At 40.0% G+C, this 20,548-nt stretch overlaps 1 protein-coding gene across 1 annotated transcript; it reads left to right on the top strand.

Annotated features, from left to right (window-relative positions):
* Window positions 1-13,107: 13,107 nt before the first annotated feature.
* TMEM18 (transmembrane protein 18) lies at window positions 13,108-20,086 on the top strand. The gene is made up of 4 exons (XM_072407588.1): window positions 13,108-13,247; window positions 16,180-16,234; window positions 17,602-17,695; window positions 19,036-20,086. The coding sequence occupies exons 1-4, from the start codon at window positions 13,133-13,135 to the stop codon at window positions 19,129-19,131; spliced, it is 360 nt and encodes a 119-aa protein (XP_072263689.1). The 5' UTR covers window positions 13,108-13,132; the 3' UTR covers window positions 19,132-20,086.
* The last annotated feature ends 462 nt before the right edge of the window (window positions 20,087-20,548 follow it).

Below are 20,548 nucleotides of genomic sequence, written 5' to 3' on the forward strand. Positions count from 1 at the left end.
ATATACAAAGGATTCACATATTCACAGAGTATGTTCATATTTACAATAATGTCATCACAAGACATACAGAAAACAACAGTGCAGTGGCTACATGACATGATTGGTAAGGGTGCAGTTTTGTCTGAAGGGTTTAAAGGGGCATTGGCAGGAAGGGGAGGGCACTGGTAGATGGTCTAGCTGTAGTTAGCTTATGTAGGGGGGTTTAGTAGGTTTGGTGTTGGCTGGCTGCTACAAGCATCACCAGGCGTCCATGGTGAATGCAGGATTTAGATGTTACAACTGGGGGACAATGAGGAGTCAGTGGATGGTTGATGTCAGAACCTAAGGCAAGGGGGTGCGCCTGGGGATCAAAAATATCAATCTGTGGGACTAATGTGGGGTGGTGTTTTGTGAGGTGGTGCCTTCCCGGATCTGCAAACAAAGTGTTTGCAAAGAGGAACCTGCCCTGAAGAGTTTACAATCTAGTAGGTGGGGGAATTAGCACACAATAGGAGGGAGATATGTAGTGGTGGGAAGTAGTGATGGTTTCAAAAGACAGAAGAAAATGGGTAGGCAAGTTTAAAAAATGAGTTTTGAGTGCTTTATTAAATGACCAGAAAGTAGGAGCAAGGCGAATAGGACAAGGAAGACCATTTCAGAGAATTGGGGCAGCTTCAGAAAAGTCTTGTAGCCGTGCTTGTGATGATGTTATGAGTGAGGAGAGAAGAGGAGCGGTGGGAAGGATCGATGGGTATAGCTGCAGCGTTTATATTTGGATTGTAGAGGATTGTAGAGTCGGGTTAGTGGAATACCAGAGAGGGGGAGGTTACAGTAGTCCAGACGAGAGATAGTGGGTTCAGTGTTAAAGCTTTGTAGCTTGGCTTTGTAGTCCATGAAGTCAGCGCTGAGGTCGGATTTTCACCACTTGCGCTCAGCTGCACGAAAAGTCTTTTGTAGCTGTTTGGTGTGATTGTTGTGCCAGGGTCAGGGGTTGGCAGGGCGGGAGTAGCGGAAAGTGGGAGGGGCAACTTTATCCAGAGCCAAGAAAAGAAAGTTGTTTAACTGGGTGGCAGCTTCATCTGGGGAGGTGATTTTGGAGAGGGAGGGGGTAGGGATGCAAGGCAGTTTGAGAATAGGTTGTGGTAAAGGTTACAGGTATCTCTCTGCCATTGACCAGGTCTGGGATGTGGCACAGGGGGGCAAGAGTTTGATAGGTTAAAGGTGAAAAGGTTGTGATCAGAAAGGGGAATTGGCGAGTTGTCATGGTGGATGAGGTTGCAGAGTTAGGAAAATACCAGGTCTAAAGTGTGTCTGACAATGTGTAGGTCCGTTGATGTTCTGTGTGAGTCCAAATGAGGAGGTAATGGAGAGCAGTTTGAGGACGGATGGTTGGGCTCATCCACTGCAACAATAAAGTCACTGAGGATGAGGGTGGGCAGGTCATGGGAAAGAATGTGTGGGAGCCATGAGGCAAAGTTATCCAAAAATTGTGATACTGGGCCAGGGGGGCAGAAGACAACATCAACAATGAGGGGTAAGGGGCTAAAGAGACGGACAGAGTGGACTTCAAATGAGGTGAAAATGAGAGAGGGTGGGGTAGAAAGAATTCTGTATGTACAGTTAGGTGAGAGAATGAGACCGACACCACCCCCCTACTGTTGCCAGGTCTGGGGGTATATGTAAAGTGCAGGCCTCCATAGGTGAGAGCAGCAGCAGAGGCAGAGTCAGAGGAGGAAAGCCAAGTTTCAGTGAGAGCCAGGAGGAAGTTGTGTATGGAGATTATTTACTGCCAACAGATCTTGCATTTCATAGACTGCTAGAGAAAGGGGGTAAAAACTTATGGGTAGGGTGAATGGGCATGAGGTTAAGAGAGGGGAGTATCTTACTGAAAGTGTAGGGAAGAGAGAAGCTTTGGGGGGGGGGGGGGGGGTGACCAGGGTTGGGTGAGATGTCACCAGAAAGTAGCAATAGAAAAAAGGCGCAGGAGGTCCCCAGTCAATTTGTTTCAAATCAGAGTTTTGTGTTATTTTAGGGGTTCAGGGGGGTGGCTGGGAAGGTAAACGAAAAAACAGAGACATAGGAGCTACCTGGGTCATGCTTTGCACAGTGCTTTTACCTGCTACTCCCTACCTAACTAATGTATCCTGTTGCAGGGGATCAAGCAGAAGGTTCTTCAAGAGACCAAAGATCACAGACATAGATAGCTGGATAGAAAATTTTAAAAGTGTTAATTTTAGGTTGCAATTTTTTTATTTTTACAAGTGGATACAAAGCCCTTATTTTACAGATATAATATAGGTTTCTATGTCAGCCATCAACTTACAGCCTAACAACAACCAAAAGTCTATTGGTAGACTAGCAAACAAAAGCATATAAAAGCCTTGATAGACATCAGTTGACACCATGTATGGAAAAAAGCTAAGATTTTTTTGTCATTAGAAATTGACTTTTACCTGTTCTTTTTTGGAGCAGGAGTGAGAATTCTGGTCTCTATGAAGAAAAAAAATGTAATTAGGTAAAAAGAGATTGTAAATCACCACCTATTAGTAAGCACCTTCCCCTGCCTGCAAGCCACCTCCATTGGATGCTTAGTACAAAGCATTACAAGTCACTGTGCAGATTAATACAAAACAGATGATTTGATGTTTGATATAGGTATAGTATTTTGTACCTAGCACCTCTTTACTGAACTCTTTAAAGTTTAAATAAAGGCATTTTTTGGATATAGTAGTGAATGGGGTCTCACTTTTTTCTATTGAGCCTACAGGACAGTAAGAGAAATCTCTTTAATTAAGCCCTGTACAGACATCAGATAGCAGTCAGATGATTGTCACTGGAAACAATCTTTTGTGATCGTTTCCAGTGGCAGATGAAAGAATGAGCACTGTACACACAGCACTATCCTGTACTATGGAGAGGGGAAGGAGAAGGACAAACAAGCGACACCCGGTGTGCTCACCTCTATAGGAATTTACAGAGCTCATTCCTGATCATCCAATCATCACTGTGCCCTTGGGGCCACTGTACACATTGACAACTGTTGTCTCGGACAATCATCTGACATACACACAGCTTTAGATACAAATGGCAAACAAAAAGATGACAGCAGTTATTATTATTGTTAATATTATTAATAAACAGTATTTAAATAGCACCAACATATACACAGCGTTGTGCATTCCTATAGATGAAGTTTATGAACTTAAACCAGAATGCTAAGTGTCTTGGGCACAGGAGCTGCTCTGGTAAATGCCAGTATTGCCTGAAACATAACAAGTAACAAAACAAATCTTGTAATACAGAATACGTTCCTGTTCTGAGAAGGCACAGTACAAGTGCACTGGAAACATTGAAACTTCAGAGATTTCCTTTTACTGATCAACTGTTTTGGAAATGTTTCCGTTTCTGCCTAAAAATGCTGAGGAACGTTTATGTAAGATATCTAAGATATGGCGTTTCTCAGAAAATTAATTGATAAACCCCCTGCTGTGATACCAGATGCAGTGTGTTGCCCGGAGGCCTAGATCTCACAGAATTTTCAATAGCCATGCTTCTTCAAAATTCAAGGTATTCCCATTTATTTATCACAATTTAAGGAAGTCAGGTGTTCTGTTACATAAGAGAAAACAATAGAATTAACCATTTCTGGGTTCATAGCTTTTGGTAGGACAATGCTCAAACTGATTTAAATATCTGATCCTTCTTCCAATAACTGCACCTTTAGACTCCTTAATATGATAGAAGAGGGTTTTCACACTCATCACTAAACTTCACATTTCATATTACCAACTCAAAGCATATACAACCATGATGGATCTCAGGTATGTCTTCTGCTGACACGCAATTAAATCTCTAAAAACATTTTTTAATAAGAAAATGTCAATTTAATTGCTATATATTATTGCCAGTGCAGAAAAGGGCTTGGGTTTAAAAATACTTCAAGAAATGCTTTATCACAACACAGGTTCTTGTGCAATATATGCACTGCTGCATAGCAGAAATGTTGGAATTGGCCCTTAGGCCATATACATATGCTAAATATTTATCACCCAAGACGTCTAACCCTCATCATCGTGGGCAAATATCTAGCACTAAGTTTCCCAACTCTTATAACATGGGGGAACCCCTTGAAATAACTTCAAGGTCTTCAGGAAACCCCTCTATAATTACTATATCCAAAGCTCACAGTACATTAGTGTGGTGGTCAATAGGAAGAATGCCCCTTACATTGCTGGCCATTGGCAAGGCTGCCACCTTTACAGATAGCCAAAGGGATCATTGGAATCTATTGAACTGACCTGAGAGTCACAAACTACTCATTGCTCTAGGAACCCCTTTGCAACCTCTGGAGGAACCCTGGTTTGAAAATCACTGATCTAGCCTGTGCACAGCTGTTCCCTGACTTTGTTTTGTGATATGCTGTGACAGATCACTGTACAACCAGCTGGGGACAATTTCTGTCATTTCCTTTGGGGAAGAACCCATTAGATGTCTCCCACTCTTCTTCCATCCCTTAAAGAACTGAATAGCACTGTGTGTACAGCACTCATTCATTCAACTGTCATTGACTTCTGTATATGTCTTTAGTCTTTTCATTACAATCTGGGCTTATTTAAAAGTTTTAGTGCCCATTTAAACCTTGGTATTGTCCTTCTAATGCACATTGCAAAGGGAATGGAAAGAACACACATGTCAAACATGTACTAATCAGCATTTTACCAAGTGATGCTATGCACATTACATTGTACATTAATGCTCTTCATAATGCATGTCCATTGATGCGAGTTTCAACACACATTGACATTTTGATACATTTCTATTGATTTAAATGGAAAATGCATCAGGCAAGAACTCAAAGATGTAAATCCGCACTTATTCTAGTGACAGTGATGATAGATTAAAGCTGTGCCTTGTCGCTTCATTCACTGGCATTGCCACATTCTCTGCTCAATTCTTCGGGTCTTACATCTTTAATTTTCTCCCAAAGGGCAGCCAATTCTGTTCTAACTCCTCATAGTCATAGTCCAATATGTAGTATGACTGCTTTCCAGGCATGATACAGGTGGTGGGAAGGAGCTGGGTGGTTACTGCACCGTACTTTTGGAAAGAGGAGGCAATGAGTATTTTTTTCAGCAGAAGAGACATGCAAAAAAAAAATTTTCTAGACATCTCAAGATTTAATTTAAGTTAACTTGCCAAATTGTGGTCCATTGTGCCCACAATGCAGCAAACCACACTCTTTGCTAATGCACTGCATCACATTGCATTGGTACACACCAGCTCCACTGCTAGCAATGTATATTCTCATGTTCATGCATTTTGCCTGGAAGAGGCAGAGTATTGGATGTCAACATATCTGGTGTGAACAAGCATTGACTGTGCATATTGAGCAAACAGAATTAACTGTAGGCTGGAAATGAGGAGGTGAAGAAGTGGAGCTGTAACTCCCCGAAAATCTCCTTGTAACACAGCAATCTGTTCACATATAGAAATCATCCTACTCACAGCTCTGATATAACCTATATTAATAGGGTTTAGAATTTAAAGCAAACATGGCCATACTGCAAAGAATCATATATTTTCATATAGCAAGATAATATTGCCAATGATGCAGCAACAGAAATGCAGCATCGCTATAGGTAATATATCTGCTATTGGCCATTCTTTTCAGGAAATAAAGCATTTAACTCCTTCAGGAATATATCATTGTCATTGCTGTTCCTGCTATGAGGAATAGAAATTATGCCAGATCTCACATTTATCATTGCATTATGCATTTATAAATTCAGTATGGTGAAGTAAAGCTGCAATGTTCATTTAAAGTAAACCACAAAAAAACTTTTTTTTTTTTACTTCTTTACCTTGGAATAAAAAATGGGTGACGGCCCTTTGCAATAATCCTTCTTACCTGCCTGATCACTCCAGGTATCTGTCAAAAAAGATGAACTTGCAGGAACAGCTCATCTTTGGGTTGCCAGAATACCGGGAACATTCCAGCTTTTCCCTCACTAGCCAGGATTGAATGAACTCCTGCACGCATTTGTCAATTAAGCCAAAGATTCCAAGGATGAAGTGAAGAAGATGGCGGTGCCCTACAACAGAACGGGGACAAATGACAATAGCGCTGCTTTATTTCAGAGCTATAAATACCAATAAAAAATGACGATGATAATAAAAATTCATATTTGAGGATTAAAAAACAAATAACTAAAAGGTTTAACTACAATTCTGTGATTTGTCCCTTTCATAAGAGAATTAGAACTCAAGTCTAACATTTAGTCTTTCACACTTCTATAGGCTTCTCTGGACATCCACATCCATCAACATCTAGCCATAACTGCAGAGACTTACTGTCCCTGACCTGCTTTTCTCATTTATTGGATTTTAGTCCTTTCGATTATGGAGACTCAGCATCCCGTGTGGGCATTACCTACGGCAATCTGCATAATGAAAGGTGCTGTGATATTTTCAGCAGGATATGTAAAAACTAATTGGAGTTCAATGTTAATAAGAAAGTAGAAATGAGTAGAAATTCAAGCTTTAGTGTGGTGTGGGGTTAAAGCCACTATGAGGTTTCCACTGCTGTCTGTTACCAGAAAATATAGGTAGGGGCAGAAACACCAGCCACATCCCAGACCTATTTAAAGAGAGGACAGCTTCAAGCATCCAAAAAGAGGAGACTATGAATTTGCTTACACAGACTATATGAGATTCAGAAGTAGTTAAAATCATCTAATTTTTGTTTAACAACTGTGCATAAAACCACAAATGTAGCATAACACGATTTTTACACAGAAAATAATTTATTAGAACATAAAAATGAAAAAGATAAGAATATTCCCCCCAACATTGAAGACCTGAGAGAGTCCTACATAGCAATGGTTAAGTGTTTCCTTGCTGATCATCAGGTGAGTAAAGGTTGCAGAATTTTTATTTAGGCCAAGTCCACTTTCCTAACATGGTTCACAGATAAGTATTAAAGCTCCTCAGGCTATAGGAAGGCTTTTTATTTATGGCTAATCATGTCTTATACACAAATATTGGAGGTTGGGGGGGGGGTGAAGACAAAAGGGGTTCCCATAAATATAAATGGGGCTGATTACACCTGGAGAGAAACAAGTTCCTAATATAATCAGCAGGGCATTAGCTTTTCATTAAATGGCTCAGTCTTCACAATGCAACATAATAACATCAGAGGGCATTTGTATGATGGAGCAAAAAGGTGGCATTTGGGGATGAGTTGTGCCGCTGGGAGGAGTGCAAGATTTTCAGCTTTAAATTTAAATAATTCCTAGTATGAGAGGGTCACTTAGGTCGCCATTGTTAAACATTCTAGCACCCTGGATTTCAAGCTGATGCTGCAAGCAGAGGTCAGTGAACAATCTTGGTACATCTCAGAGCTCAGAAAAATGAACTCCTGTACATACGCAGGAGTTATATCATTCAGGACTGGCCAATCAAGGTGGCCGAAGATCCTGAACCCAGAAGAGGACCAGGTGAAGATGTCACCAGCAAAGAAGTGAGGGAGCTAATTTTAGTTTCTCTATAAAAGATCAGCATTGCAAGTCTATATAATATTCTCAGTATAGGTGTCATGTTTAGATGAAAAACGTACTAAGAATTTACAACACACTAAAATTCTTTTTTTTTTTTTTTGTTCCACAGCTTATTACTGAGCAATAGCATATTAATTTAAAAAGGAAGAGTGGCTTGTGTTTGTTACACTCAATGCAGATGGGATGTAGTTGACAGATTTATGAAGCACTGTGCAATACAACTTTTAAAGTTTCCCTTAATATCAATAGAAATACAAAGTGATAGACTGCCATCTAGTGGTAGCTTTATAATTGTACACATCTTACAATCTATTGAATTTGGTGTTAAATTTAATGGCTACTTTGCAATAAAGCCATCTTGAAATTCTTTTCTTTCAACAGACTGCAGAATGTAGAGGAAATGTTGAGAAACAATGGCTTCTTTGTGATTTTTATGGGTAACCTACGGCAGCCAGATTATTTTCGGTCTTAGGCATAACAAAAAATGTTTAAAGGGAACTCAGAAAAAATAGTCTGTCATATACATAAAAGTATGTAACATGTAAAAACAGGATGAAAACCCAAATCTGCATAATTGTTTCAGGTCAGTAACTCTGAAAATAACAAAGCCAGCGGATCAGCAGGACAGCTTTTAAGGATACAAAATTGGAGTTGACTCTTCTGCATACAGGGCATATTTTATTCTGATTGGTTGATTCGTTATTAGAGTTCTTATTTTTTGTTATTTTCTAAAGGTGCAATAAATGTTGCAAGTCTTTTCACTGCAACTTAGAGCAGCTTGGGCTTTACATAAGGAGAATTCCATGATAGATCACGCAACAATATGTGCAATGGATAGAATGCAAAACGAGTAATTTTTGGTGCAGAGATTTAAGTAATGGTAAATCTGATGGAGCTGAAGGACAAAGGGCAAGTAGAAGGGTCACCTATTCTTTCCTCTTCCGAACAGTATATAATCACCTTTCCCCACTCTCATGCCACTGTATTCGTCTGCCTATACACCCCTTTCTAATCCCAGTGCTAAACCAATTCCAATTACATGGCAACAATGAAGTGACATGGAAGAACAGTGGTAAGTCACATGCTCACCCATACCTGGAAGTGAAGTATTTGACTTTGACCCAGATTGGCATGTAAGTGAGGGGACATAAGTAAATGTTGTCGGGGATGTTATGTGTTTCTTGTGTTGCCGAACATTTGCAAAACAAAAAGTTTCCCTAAAACTTAGGGGTCAATTTGAGAGTAGGGGTATGACTGCAACATGACCATACTGTTGAGCAGTGGACACTGCTGCTGGGCACTGGTGGGCTGTCCGAATCACTGTGCTGGTTCTAGTTAAATCTAATATATGACAGCAGATGGTAACATCAGTACAGACTAGATGCTGCATACGGGGATGAGAAAGAAGTAACCACAACTTCACCGATCTTCTGAACTTAGCCTAAAGGGAAAAAAAGCAATGTGCTTTACAAATGTGTTGATTGCTGCACCATCTTGGAAATCTGCAGCTAACATTGAAAATTAATTAGCTGCAAAAATTCTGAAAAAAAGCCCAGTCATATGGCCTGCCAAACTAAAAAGCAAGATATGGTTCTCCAACAATCATGAAAGTCCTTCCGCTCCATTGAGCTTTGTGAATAGAGGAAATCATAACATATGACCTGCTTCCTTCCATCAAGGAGCTCCCTCTGCCCTATAGTGTTCACTGAGCTTTATTTTGGAATAATGTTAATGTCCTCCAAGGACTAATGCTGGTCACACACAATAATGGTCAGTAATAATTTGCTCCTATGTGTATGATGAAGGATGATAGATATGACAAACTCACACCTTGTTTGTAGCTGTGGATGGCAGAGTGCCTACACAAATTTTATGTAACTGCAATGTAACTGAGTTCCAATCATCATCAGAGAAAATTGAGTCTGTTCACTGCTGTCACTCACAAAGTACTGGAGGCTTGACATGCAGCAGCCAGGCACCTTGGCGTGCCAGGAGGAGGAGTGGGGAGAACAGTGCAGTTGTCCAGAAGTGTCAAATGTCAAAGAAAACGACATCACTGTTATGGACAAATATCGTAATACAAATATCGGCATCAAACTGTAAGGCTGCTGTAAGGCCGCTGTGCTCTTCTTCATTGACTTGTATTGTGGTCTTTCACCGTCAGTTGTTCATGGATCCTTCAGGCCTGGATCAATGAACAACATCAGATGACCGCTGTACACATGTCAGATTTTCACCCAAGACTATCCTGACCATTTGTATTGGGCGAGAATCATCTGACGTGTATATAGCCTACTCTGTAAACTTTTTTTTTTTTTGGGTGGCGTCACCTTCGATTCTGCCCTCTCATGTGAGTAGTGTTTTGGTAAATGTAGCTCATCTTCACATTCAGCATGGTTAGCATGACAGAATCATGGCTACATGGATCTATTACTAAGGCTTGTTTATACCAGAATGTGTTTTATAGTGACATGCACAAAATTGCAGTTTCTACCAGGGCTGGAAAAAAGGCAGAAGCTGGAGAAGTTTCCGGGAAGGGTAAAATCTCAAGATTTAGTTCACTGTGTATTAAATAACTGAGTTAACAAGAAATAAACAATCTATGGCAGCTCCTTCAATAGGCAATCATAATCTTAGGGTGGTATGGGCTTTAGATATGTAAAGAAAAAGGCCATTTGCGTCTTGTTAATAAATACCTTGCTGCTAATGTCATGGTGTGCTGGTAATGCATCATTATTGTGATCTTTGTAGTACAGGGTTCGGTTAGGGCTCCGCTCTGATACACCAAGCATGGCGCTCACATGTCAAATTAACAGCAAAGGTCCGGTAATTACATTGAGAGAGATGCTCTCCCTGCTGGGCTATCAGTGTGTAAGCCATTTCTACTCATCTATCATTGATTAAATGAACAGCAACCAAACTGCATTTGCTTCCAGATAGAGAAAACAAACTTTGTTAAGGTAAAAACATGATCTGTTTCATAATGCTGATATAACCACGTCACAGCACCTACCCAACTTTGTGTCCTTGTCCTGAGAGCAGACCTTGTGCCGGCACTGCTTGCCCACTGTGTCCTCCAGTGCCCTAAGGCCAGCGGAAGGACATAGAAAGCATGGCGCAAGAAGCAGATATCTGATGGGCAGAACATTTTATACATTATTACTATTGCTTTTGTAAGGAGACAAAATGCCCAGTAGGGACATCAGGAACTCCAACACATGATTGCCCCATGAATACGTTTTCAATGGCATCCCAATACAATAAAGGAACACACCTGTGCCACAGCACACCACAGAATTGTCTTATGGCATGATCAGGCCTCAAAATAGTGCCGGTATTTTTTTGTGGTGCATTGGTAGCCAATCAAATAAATAGATAAAGAGGAACTAAACTTCTTTGTGTTGTGTGAGCTTTTGTTATAATGAATAGCAACGTTATGCAACATTATGGTTCCCTGTCCCCAGCCACCTCCGCCACTGCTATTTATGGGTTCCCCGGCATTCTTTTCAACCATTGGGTGACCACTGGTGATTGAACTTCTACACAGGTGTTCGTACATTGTTCCTGGCCTCTGCCTATCTCTGTGAGATGAGCAGAGTGCGTATGCTGAAAAGCACATGTGTCATACAGCAGTACACATGAAAATGAATTATTCCTAGAAGAAAGAGGATTTTTTGCACAAGGGACTGTATATCACTAGTTCCAGAAACCTTTGCTTTAGGGTCTTTTTTTTAGTTTATTTTTTATTTTGTTTTATGACAATACACATTACAATTTTACATGTGGGACACCAGGTTTAAATGATCTTTAAGGAGACTCTGTCACTAGACCAGTATTTCCTGACCATTTTGACATGGGGGAACACCTTGAAATACCTTTCAGGTCTTCAGGGAACCCCTGCTATGATTCCTATATCACAGTATATTAGTGTGGTGGTCAGTGGGAAGAATGTATCTTACATTGCTTGCCAGTAGGAAGAATATCTCCCTTTCGGAGATCCAAAAAATCATTGGTATCCATTAAACTGACCTGGGAGGCGCATTGCTCATTGCTCAAAGAAGCCCTAGTAACCTCTCAAGGAACCCTGGTTGAGAAATTCTGATCTAGACCATTCATGTTAACACAAATCCCTGCATTATATGTGCATTTAAAGTGGAACTAAAGTCCGTTCATTTTTAGTGATTCAGGCAGGTAGTTATTGCAGAAAGGGCGATGTAACTGCTATAACACATTTTACCTGCCTGATCAAATAGGAGAAGAAAGCTTTGGTTGTTGGGATATCCAGCATTCCCCGGATGGATGAATTCTTGTGTAGTGAGGATCGTTGATGGGCAGAGGAGGAAAGAAAGATGGCAGCATCCAGTGAGGGAGCGCAGATAGGTAAATGTCGCGAGGTTTAGCCCTTCTTTAATGTCTTGAAGTAGATGTCTGCCATCTTAGATGTGATACAAGCAGCTCCACTAATGTGACCCTCTATAGCAGCCATTCTCTACAAGTGTTCCTCCAGCAGTTTCCAGGGCACCGCCATCTTCTTTGTCATCTTTCTCTTCCGGATGATTTTCAGCCATCTTGATTAGTCATGCCAGAATACCGTCACTCCCTCGGAGGTTAATTCATCCCAGCATACGCATAGTAAGCCTGGATTGCCAGGTTTGCGCATGCATAGCTCAGCTTTGACACCAGAAACCAAGAGCGATCAGGAGGGCAATACACATTATTATTACACAGTATTCATTTAGCGCCATCATATTATGCAGTGCTGTTTTTACAGCACTGCATAATATGATGGCGCTATATGAATACTGTGTAATATTAATGTCGTGTCCCTCATAATCTAATGTCCCTACCATAGTCATATGTCAATATTACAGTCTAAGATCAGTTTTAGGGGGAAGCCAATTACCCTAACTGCATGTTTTTAGGATGTGGGAGGAAACCGGAGTACCTGGGGGAAAACCCACACAGACATGGGGAGAACGTGCAAACTCCATGCAGATAATGTGTTCTGGCTGGGATTTGAAGCTGGGACCTAGTGCTGCAAAGGCCAGAGTGCTAACCACTGAGCCACCATGCTGCCCCTGTGCAGAAAGAACGCTGACAATCCCTTTCTGCTTTATTGACCTGCTTGATTATATAAAGTTAAAAGTGGAACCTCAGTCCCACTTTAATATAATAGATTTCTCTGTGCTTTCACCTGCAGTATTGAAAATTTTGTGACAGCGTCTTTTTATTTTGCAGAGACCTCATTTATGTTTTATTGAATCATTTTAAAATAAAAAGGCTGAGTGTCTGGGTATAAATCACTATATTATAACACTGTGTAGAGCAGTGCAGCGTTTTTTATATCACATTGATTGATCAGACAGGACATCCATTACCATGGTGATGACTCATATCACGTGACCTGCCTGAGCCGGAAAGTGATCACGTGTACAGCTCCAACATTGCAGCGCTCTGAGGAGAAGGCAGTGGGAGGAGTCAACGCGGCTGTCAGCCTGTAAGAGCTGTACTTTCAAAATAGGTTGCGGACAGTGGGCGGGGTATGGGCGGCGTCTATTCTGGATCTCCGCCAACCACCTATAGCAGAGCTAGTTTGAATGGCTAGTGAAAGCAGGGCAGTGGGAGGAGCCTGTATTGTGTGTCCCTGTGTCATTTCCTCAGCCGGGTGCTATGGACGGGGAGTCCGGATTGAGGGCGCTGCTGCAGCGTGCGGTGAGTGTTTATCTGTCTACAGACACTGAGTGAGCCTGGGGGGCAGGGGGCTGTTATTATTATTATTAGACGGTAGGGGGCGCGTCATAGCGAACCACAGGAGATCTGGTGAAGTGTACCTGTCATTCCGGATCTGTGCTAATTAGTAATAGTATGGTGAGATGTGTCTGCTGACGTGTCACCACCTTGTAGTGCTAGAAATGTCTGATTTGTGTGATATAGAGCTAGGATTCAGTGCTCAGTCACACACATGTGCTGCAGGCATACATACAATAACATACATGTCCTTGCAGCAGTGGGGTGACACACACGTCACGTGTTGTATGATGTGCCGCCATTCATATATAAGAGTGCACATGTGTGCTACGCCTGCCTGCGCCTTCAGATTACACATGAGCGCACGCTGTGATCAGGCGCTTCATTCTGAGCTGCCTAACACGCCATGGCGGTCCTGAGACCTGATCTGTGTTATTTTCAGGGGGCGTATAACATCTATGTGTGTTATAGTACATGTGTATATATATATAAACACTATGTGGACACTTTATTAGGTACAGCTTCTATTAGAGGTAGTTCCCTGGGTTATATACTAGATAGGGACTGTAGGTTTGTTCTTAAGTTGAATTTGTATGTAAGTTGGAACAGGTACATTATTTTAATAAATGCAATTAGGACAGATGTCTCAACATATTATTAGACAGTGTGGTGTCAGTTACTGTATAAACTCCTCACTGTGAGTTAATCACAAACAAAAACTTTATGGAGCCTAGACATTCATTAAAAGCGTACCTATACTCAGAATTTTCACTTTACATAAAAGGGTAGAGAACCCTTTTATGTAAGGTAGAAATTCAGTTTTTTTTTGTTTTGTTTTTTTTAAACGGGTGCAGCACCGCCCCCTAATTCAGAGCTGTCGATCGGTCTGGAGGTTTCTTCTATCGGTTCCCACGTTGTCCTGGCATCCGTCTTTGAGTCCTATTCGGCTTGCTCCTACTTTCTGCTCATTTAAAAGAGAACTCAAAACTCATTTTTTTAAACTTGCATACCCATCTTCTTCTGTAAGGTACTTCCTTAATACTTCCCACCACTACATATCCCCCCTCCTATTGAGTGAGACTTCACCCACCTCCTTGATTGTAAGCTCTGCTGGGCAGGATCCTCTCCCCCTGTGTCACTGTCATTATTAGTCTGTAACTTGCAACTCCTGTTTAATCTATATATAATAAATTGGATTTTTTTAATTTGTGTGTGTGTGTATGTGTGTATGATCCACCATCACTCAAAAACACATGGAGACATTTCAATCAAACTTGTCAACCATACACATGACTAAGACTCATGTGAGTGCGCCTGTCATCTTTGTACAGCGCTGTGCTATATGTCAAAGCTATATTTGGATATGTGTGTATGTGATCAATAGGAATGCATCGAGACATTTCGACCAAACTTGCTAGACATATGACTCAGACTCATGTGAGTGCACCGCTGATCTTTGTGCAGCGCTGTGCTATATGTCAGAGCTATATTTGGTGATCACTAGAAAACGCATGGAGACATTTCAACCAAACTTGCTATGTTCCACCATCACTCAGTAACGCATAGAGACATATAAACCAAACTTGCTAGACATATGACAGGGCTGTGGTATATGTCAGAGGTATATAAATGTATAATATTAGTGTGTGACTGTGGGGGGACATTAGAGTGTCAGCTCCTCTGTTCAGAGACTGATAGGTCTAGCTCAGTGTTTCATTGTACAGCACTATGGTATATGTCACAGCTATATAAATCTATATATATATAAAATCGGATGAATGTATGTGTGTATGTTCCACCATCACTTGAAAACACATGGAGACATTTCATCCAAACTTGCCATACATATGACTAAAACCCATATGAGTCCACCAGTCATCTTTGTACAGCGCTGTGCTATATGTCCATGCTATATTTGGATGTGTGTATGTCATCACTAAGAAACGCATCGAGACATTTAAACCAAACTTGCTAGACATATGACTCAGACTCATGTGAGTGCACCGCTGATCTTTGTACAGCGCTGTGGTATATGTCAGAGGTATAATTGCTTGTATGTATGTGTGTATGTATTGCTCAGTGACAGTGTGCCTTTTACTTAAATTTTGACATTCTCTTTACAAATTTCTGGCCTGTATTATTCCTTCAAATGTAAGGTAATCGGCCGGGTGCAATCAAAGGCAAAAAAATGAAACAACACTGAAGACAAGAAAATCACTATAGCTTTATTTGATTCCTTTACCTGTATAATATAAGATTGCAATAAATAATTACCCAGGTGATGCCAAGTTGTCAGCTGGTAATATTAATGAAATAGAACCCTGTGTGTTATACTGCCACCTACAGGAGGAAAGGACATAAAGCACAGCAAGCCAAAGAGTGATAACTCTTCTCACCAACCAGACTTCAGTTGTAATATCTTCCAGTTACACATTTTTTATCCATAATCACAGTTTTCATTACCCATATGTACAAATATTTGCATACAGAAAGAAAGAGTGTATATTTGTATGAAGTAGGGAAGGCTTAGACCCTCTCTCATGTTTTTATTGCCTTTTGTAATTTTGCTGGGGACATTCATCCCTTATAGTTGTTTGGTGAACATTTTGACTAATACAGAAGGGGAGGGGAAACAAACATTTTCTGTTGTCACCAGAGCAGAAGGGGCAGGGAAATTCTCCATTGCATACAACTCTTGGATGAAAACTTTAAAGACACAACAATCACACATTTTTGTAACACAGTAAGTGAAGGTAAATCTCTCTAGAAAACCTAACCCTGCTATATACAAAAATCATTTAGGTCTGGACATACATTTTTAGTATGTTGAAATTTTGCATATAACACTTTGTATTTAATAGATGGTGTGGTGAACACTTGTATGTTATCTTTGCAGTTGCCTTGGTGGGCAGTGCAGAATATATCAATGAATTTGCTGCTTTGAACTGGAGGTAAGTAAAAGTCACATGTATAAATTTCACTATACAACCAACCTTTATGTACGAGAAAAAAACGTATGCAAAAGAATACAGGTAGTCCCCAAGTTAAGGAGATCCGACATGGAAGACTCCTAGATATGATATTACCTGCTCGCTAGCGTGCAGGAAAAAGGCTTTATGGGGGGAGGGCGGTTCGCATGACTTGCAAAAGAGGTCTTTTGCTGTTCTGCAACCTCTTGTAACTCTTTATTAACCAAGACATACTCTGCAGTTGTTTTTTTTTTGCATTTTAAAGCACAGCTTGCTCCAAAAGTTAATGAATGTCTAGGCTCCATAAAGTTTGTTTCTTGTCACCATGCTGTCCTAATTGCATTTATTAAAATAATGTACCTGTTCAGACTTACATAAAATTCAACTTAAGAACAAATATACAGTCCCAATCTCGTATGTAACCTGGGGACTACCTGTACATGTATTTTCTAAGTGATAGAGGGATATAGGACAGTCTTAGGAATTCATTTATAAAACAGGGAATCAGACTTGTGGGATTCCCTGGTGGGAATGTTCCAGATCCATGTGTTTCAATGTCAGTGATTGATTCCCACCAGGGAATGTCAATATGACAAATGGAGCTCTGTGAGTTTTTTGCTGTCTGTATGCTACTAGGGAGAGTTTTCTCCACATCGTGTTTTAGTAACACAACAAAATATAAGAGAAAGTCCTAGTAGTTGAAATTATACCCAGTGTCCAATCATGAGAATTCCCTTTTTTACTTATTGTCCCTATAAAATCCCTTTATTGTCACCAGGGTTCATAAAGAAAGTGACTAAACCTGCCATGGGTTGTACCAGTTTTAGTTCCAGCTTTAGGGTTGTGTAGCAGAGGTGTGACGAGAGGAGTTTAGGAATAATATTAGATAAAGCTCTGTGTACCAGGAAACACACCGTCCTGAGGAACATGCTTTTTCTCATGATACATTGGTCTTATGAGTTCTATATGTTGTAAAGGCATGACTCATTTCTAATATTAACCCTCGTCCGATAATGGTCTCGGGGCTGATATCGAAGATAATCTTGCGTATGTGTATAGTGCTCGTCGTCCGTCCTGGCAAATCTACGAACGACGACCGATCTTAATGGAAGTGAAGGGGACAGAGCACAGCAGGGTGCCGATCCGTTATTCTCCCCTCTCCATAGAGCAGAACGGTGCTGTATGTGCAGCATTGGTTCATTCATCTTTTAGTTTTTTTGTCATTAGAAAGGATTGTTAAAGATTCTTTTACAACGACAATTATTGCGCGTGTGTACCCAGCTTGGTCTTAAAAGTCTGGTCTTGTCTTTATTCACAGTCCTAACATGATATTGTTTTCTGTCATTCAGAACCTATTCAAAGCAGCAATATTTTGATTCTTCTGGGATGTTCATTTCGATAGCATTTTCAGCTCCATTATTGTTCAATACGATAATAATTGTGGTGAGTAGTCCCTTCACTTCACATATCACTTGTATTGATTTAAAAGCCTTTTTATTCTGTGCTAGGGAACAAATGATTGTGTGCTGTTTGCTGGAGAGACAATTGTGCAGACGATCGGGGTCCAAATGCTGCTCAGTTGGCCATTCATATAACAGATCACCACTTCTTTGTCCACCACTTTGTAAAATTTTTATTAATAATATTATTAAACAAAATTTATATAGCGCCAACAGATTACGCAGCGCTGTATATTAAATCGGGGTTGCAATGGACAGACGAATACAGACAGTGACATAGGAGGAGGTGAGGACCTGAGGGTGGAGGAGGACAGAGCTTACAATCTAGGAGATCTGAATTGCATATTTAAATTTCCAGAATTATAAAGGCGATCAGATTTTGTCCAGTGGAGATCACAGTATTGATTGCTTTACTGTAATATAGTATACACTAAAGCGATGATCAGACAGTCTGTTCACTTGAAAGGAGGAAATATTCGTCACACTTGGAAGTGGTGCACATGAATTATTCTCTATCATTGCGGCAGTGTACACTACTTTTCAAAAGTGACTTTTTTGGTGTTTGAAACAAATCTGCATTGAAAAACTATGAAATGGTAAACACTGATAAAACCAATAGTCAATAGTAGTTTTCAGTACATTCATTAATTGCTAATTGAAACTTTTATGAATAACGGCTTTTACTCTGTTTATAGTATAATTGAATACAATGTATTTATCTAGTTATCCTGTTTGTTAGCATTACTTCTTAGCTAGGGCTGGTGACGCAGTTCAAGATGATCCTGCATCTTCTGCATTGCATCCTTGTCTCCCTTGCGTGCGTTATCTAATATTTAACAGAATGCCAGTAAAATTTATGTGAATAAATACATCCATGGTGTATTATTTTCAAAAGTGTTGCAAGTGTTTTTACACTTTACACGAGGACACAGTGTCATCTAGTGGTGTGCCCTGAATATTAACAAATTATTTTTCTATTGGCATTCTCAGGTTAAAAATCTTAATATACACTTATATATGACACCTAGAGGAAAGTAAATACCAATAGCAGATTTATACCTTCTAGACTGAGTTATCTGTATTTTTGAATTTTAAATAGTTTGATTATCTAATAGAGAATCCCATTTCAAATGAATATAAATTGCAAACATATATGACATTATGAGCATTTGTTGTTTCAGCACTATCTACTGCTTACTTATTATGGTCTTGCATTTGCCATCATTGCACTGAAATACATTTTACTGATTCATTATTTGAAACCTAAATATGTGGATGTGTTTCTATTATTTGGTTCGTCATTTTCGCTTTCTTTATTAACAGGTCCATTGGGTTTATAAAACATTGTCTGTGATGACAGAACTAAAAGCTTTGCAGAAAAAGAGAAAAAGTGCCAAAGAGAAGAAGAAGGAAAAGTGAACTTGGTGGAACTTTGCAGTCTCCACTTTGGACTTAAACATTAAAGCGTGTAAGATACCGCTTTGTAGGACTGAAAATAGATACAATGGACCAAAGGCCAAGAACTGTAAATTCTGTGTAAAGAGAATGTTATTTTTTTGTATATGTCTAACTGCTGCATTGTCTGCTACAAATCAAACTGACTGAACAGATTTCCTGACACCATGACAATTCCCAAATTAGGTGTTGGTTGCTGCTGTTATTCTTTTAATTAAACTGGAACGCATAGTAACCATTTAGAAATCAGACTTGAAGAATGATTTGTACTTTGCTTGCTATAGGTCACTACACAAAACTTTTGTGCCATTTTAGTTCCAGTGTTAATCTGGGGCACCTGCTAGTTTACAATTTTGGTTCTACCTGAGTATACACCTAGTATTAGTCAGAGGGAGTCACACTTTGCCACTAACAATTATGAAATGCTAGTAGGAGGAATGATCACATATAAAGCCAGAATTATTTTTTTAGACATCAGCTTAAAAATGTGTAATTTGTCCTAAAATGATCTTGGAAATGCGTTATGTGTTGGTGAATGGTTTCTAATATAAACATTTGTTAATATAAAAGGGACTGTAGCATATTTTTACAGAGCAGAGATCTCAGAAAACCTATATATTATTAGTTTACCATTCAACAGGCAAAGGTTATATTTTTCGTTTTTTTGGTTGGTGAAATATCCCATCACTTCCCATCTCATGACAAGAAGTGAGAGGAAGTCCCATCTCTGACATTTGTCACTGTCGCTTTTATCCGGAACAGTATTTCCGTAAGACCATTGAGTTTCTGGAAAACGCTCATCAAGTGACAGGAGATCACGGTGATGTAAAAACTGGAGGCAGCTAAGACTAGACAGAGGCTGTAAGACTTCCCCCCACTCTCCCTAATAAATCTGTGTTCTTTATTGTGCAAAATGAAATGCTATGTAAATACTTATTTTTTATGCATTCCTTACATGTTGTTTTTTAGTTTTTTATTTTATTTTTAGTTTTAGTTTAGTTTTTTCATTTTATTGTTCATATAGTGCATAAGAAAAAGTCATTTTTGGGTTGAGGACATATGCCATACGGACACCTCATAGATACAACGGGGCTTCCCTGCTCGCTCCTGTTCAGGAGGGGGAGGTTTTCATGACTTGCAGAAGAACTAAGGCAGGGATTTGTACGGGGGACATGGTCCGCGGCTCTGCCGGTGTGTCTTTCTGACCCCGCTAAGGTGTGCACCAGCCAGAGCCACAGACCACCAGTTGGCGTCCGCTGTAATAAAACAATGACTTGTTCTGACACCTAGTAGCAAATCATCAAAAGTGCACTGTCACTGTCATCAAAAGCCGTCGCAATAAGAAATGAATAGGAAAGAAACAAATTTTGGGACCAAACTG

The sequence above is a fragment of the Pyxicephalus adspersus genome, chromosome 4, assembly GCF_032062135.1.
Source record: "Pyxicephalus adspersus chromosome 4, UCB_Pads_2.0, whole genome shotgun sequence".
NCBI classification, from domain to species: Eukaryota; Metazoa; Chordata; class Amphibia; order Anura; family Pyxicephalidae; genus Pyxicephalus; species Pyxicephalus adspersus.

What these genes read in the sequence shown, in the direction of transcription:
- TMEM18 (XM_072407588.1), top strand. Translation starts at nt 13,133, where the DNA reads ATGGCTAGTGAAAGCAGGGCAGTGGGAGGAGCCTGTATTGTGTGTCCC. An exon ending in TTTGCTGCTTTGAACTGGAG is followed by an intron (nt 16,235 to 17,601) that starts GTAAGTAAAAGT and finishes TCTGTCATTCAG; the next exon opens with AACCTATTCAAAGCAGCAAT. An exon ending in TCAATACGATAATAATTGTG is followed by an intron (nt 17,696 to 19,035) that starts GTGAGTAGTCCC and finishes CTTTATTAACAG; the next exon opens with GTCCATTGGGTTTATAAAAC.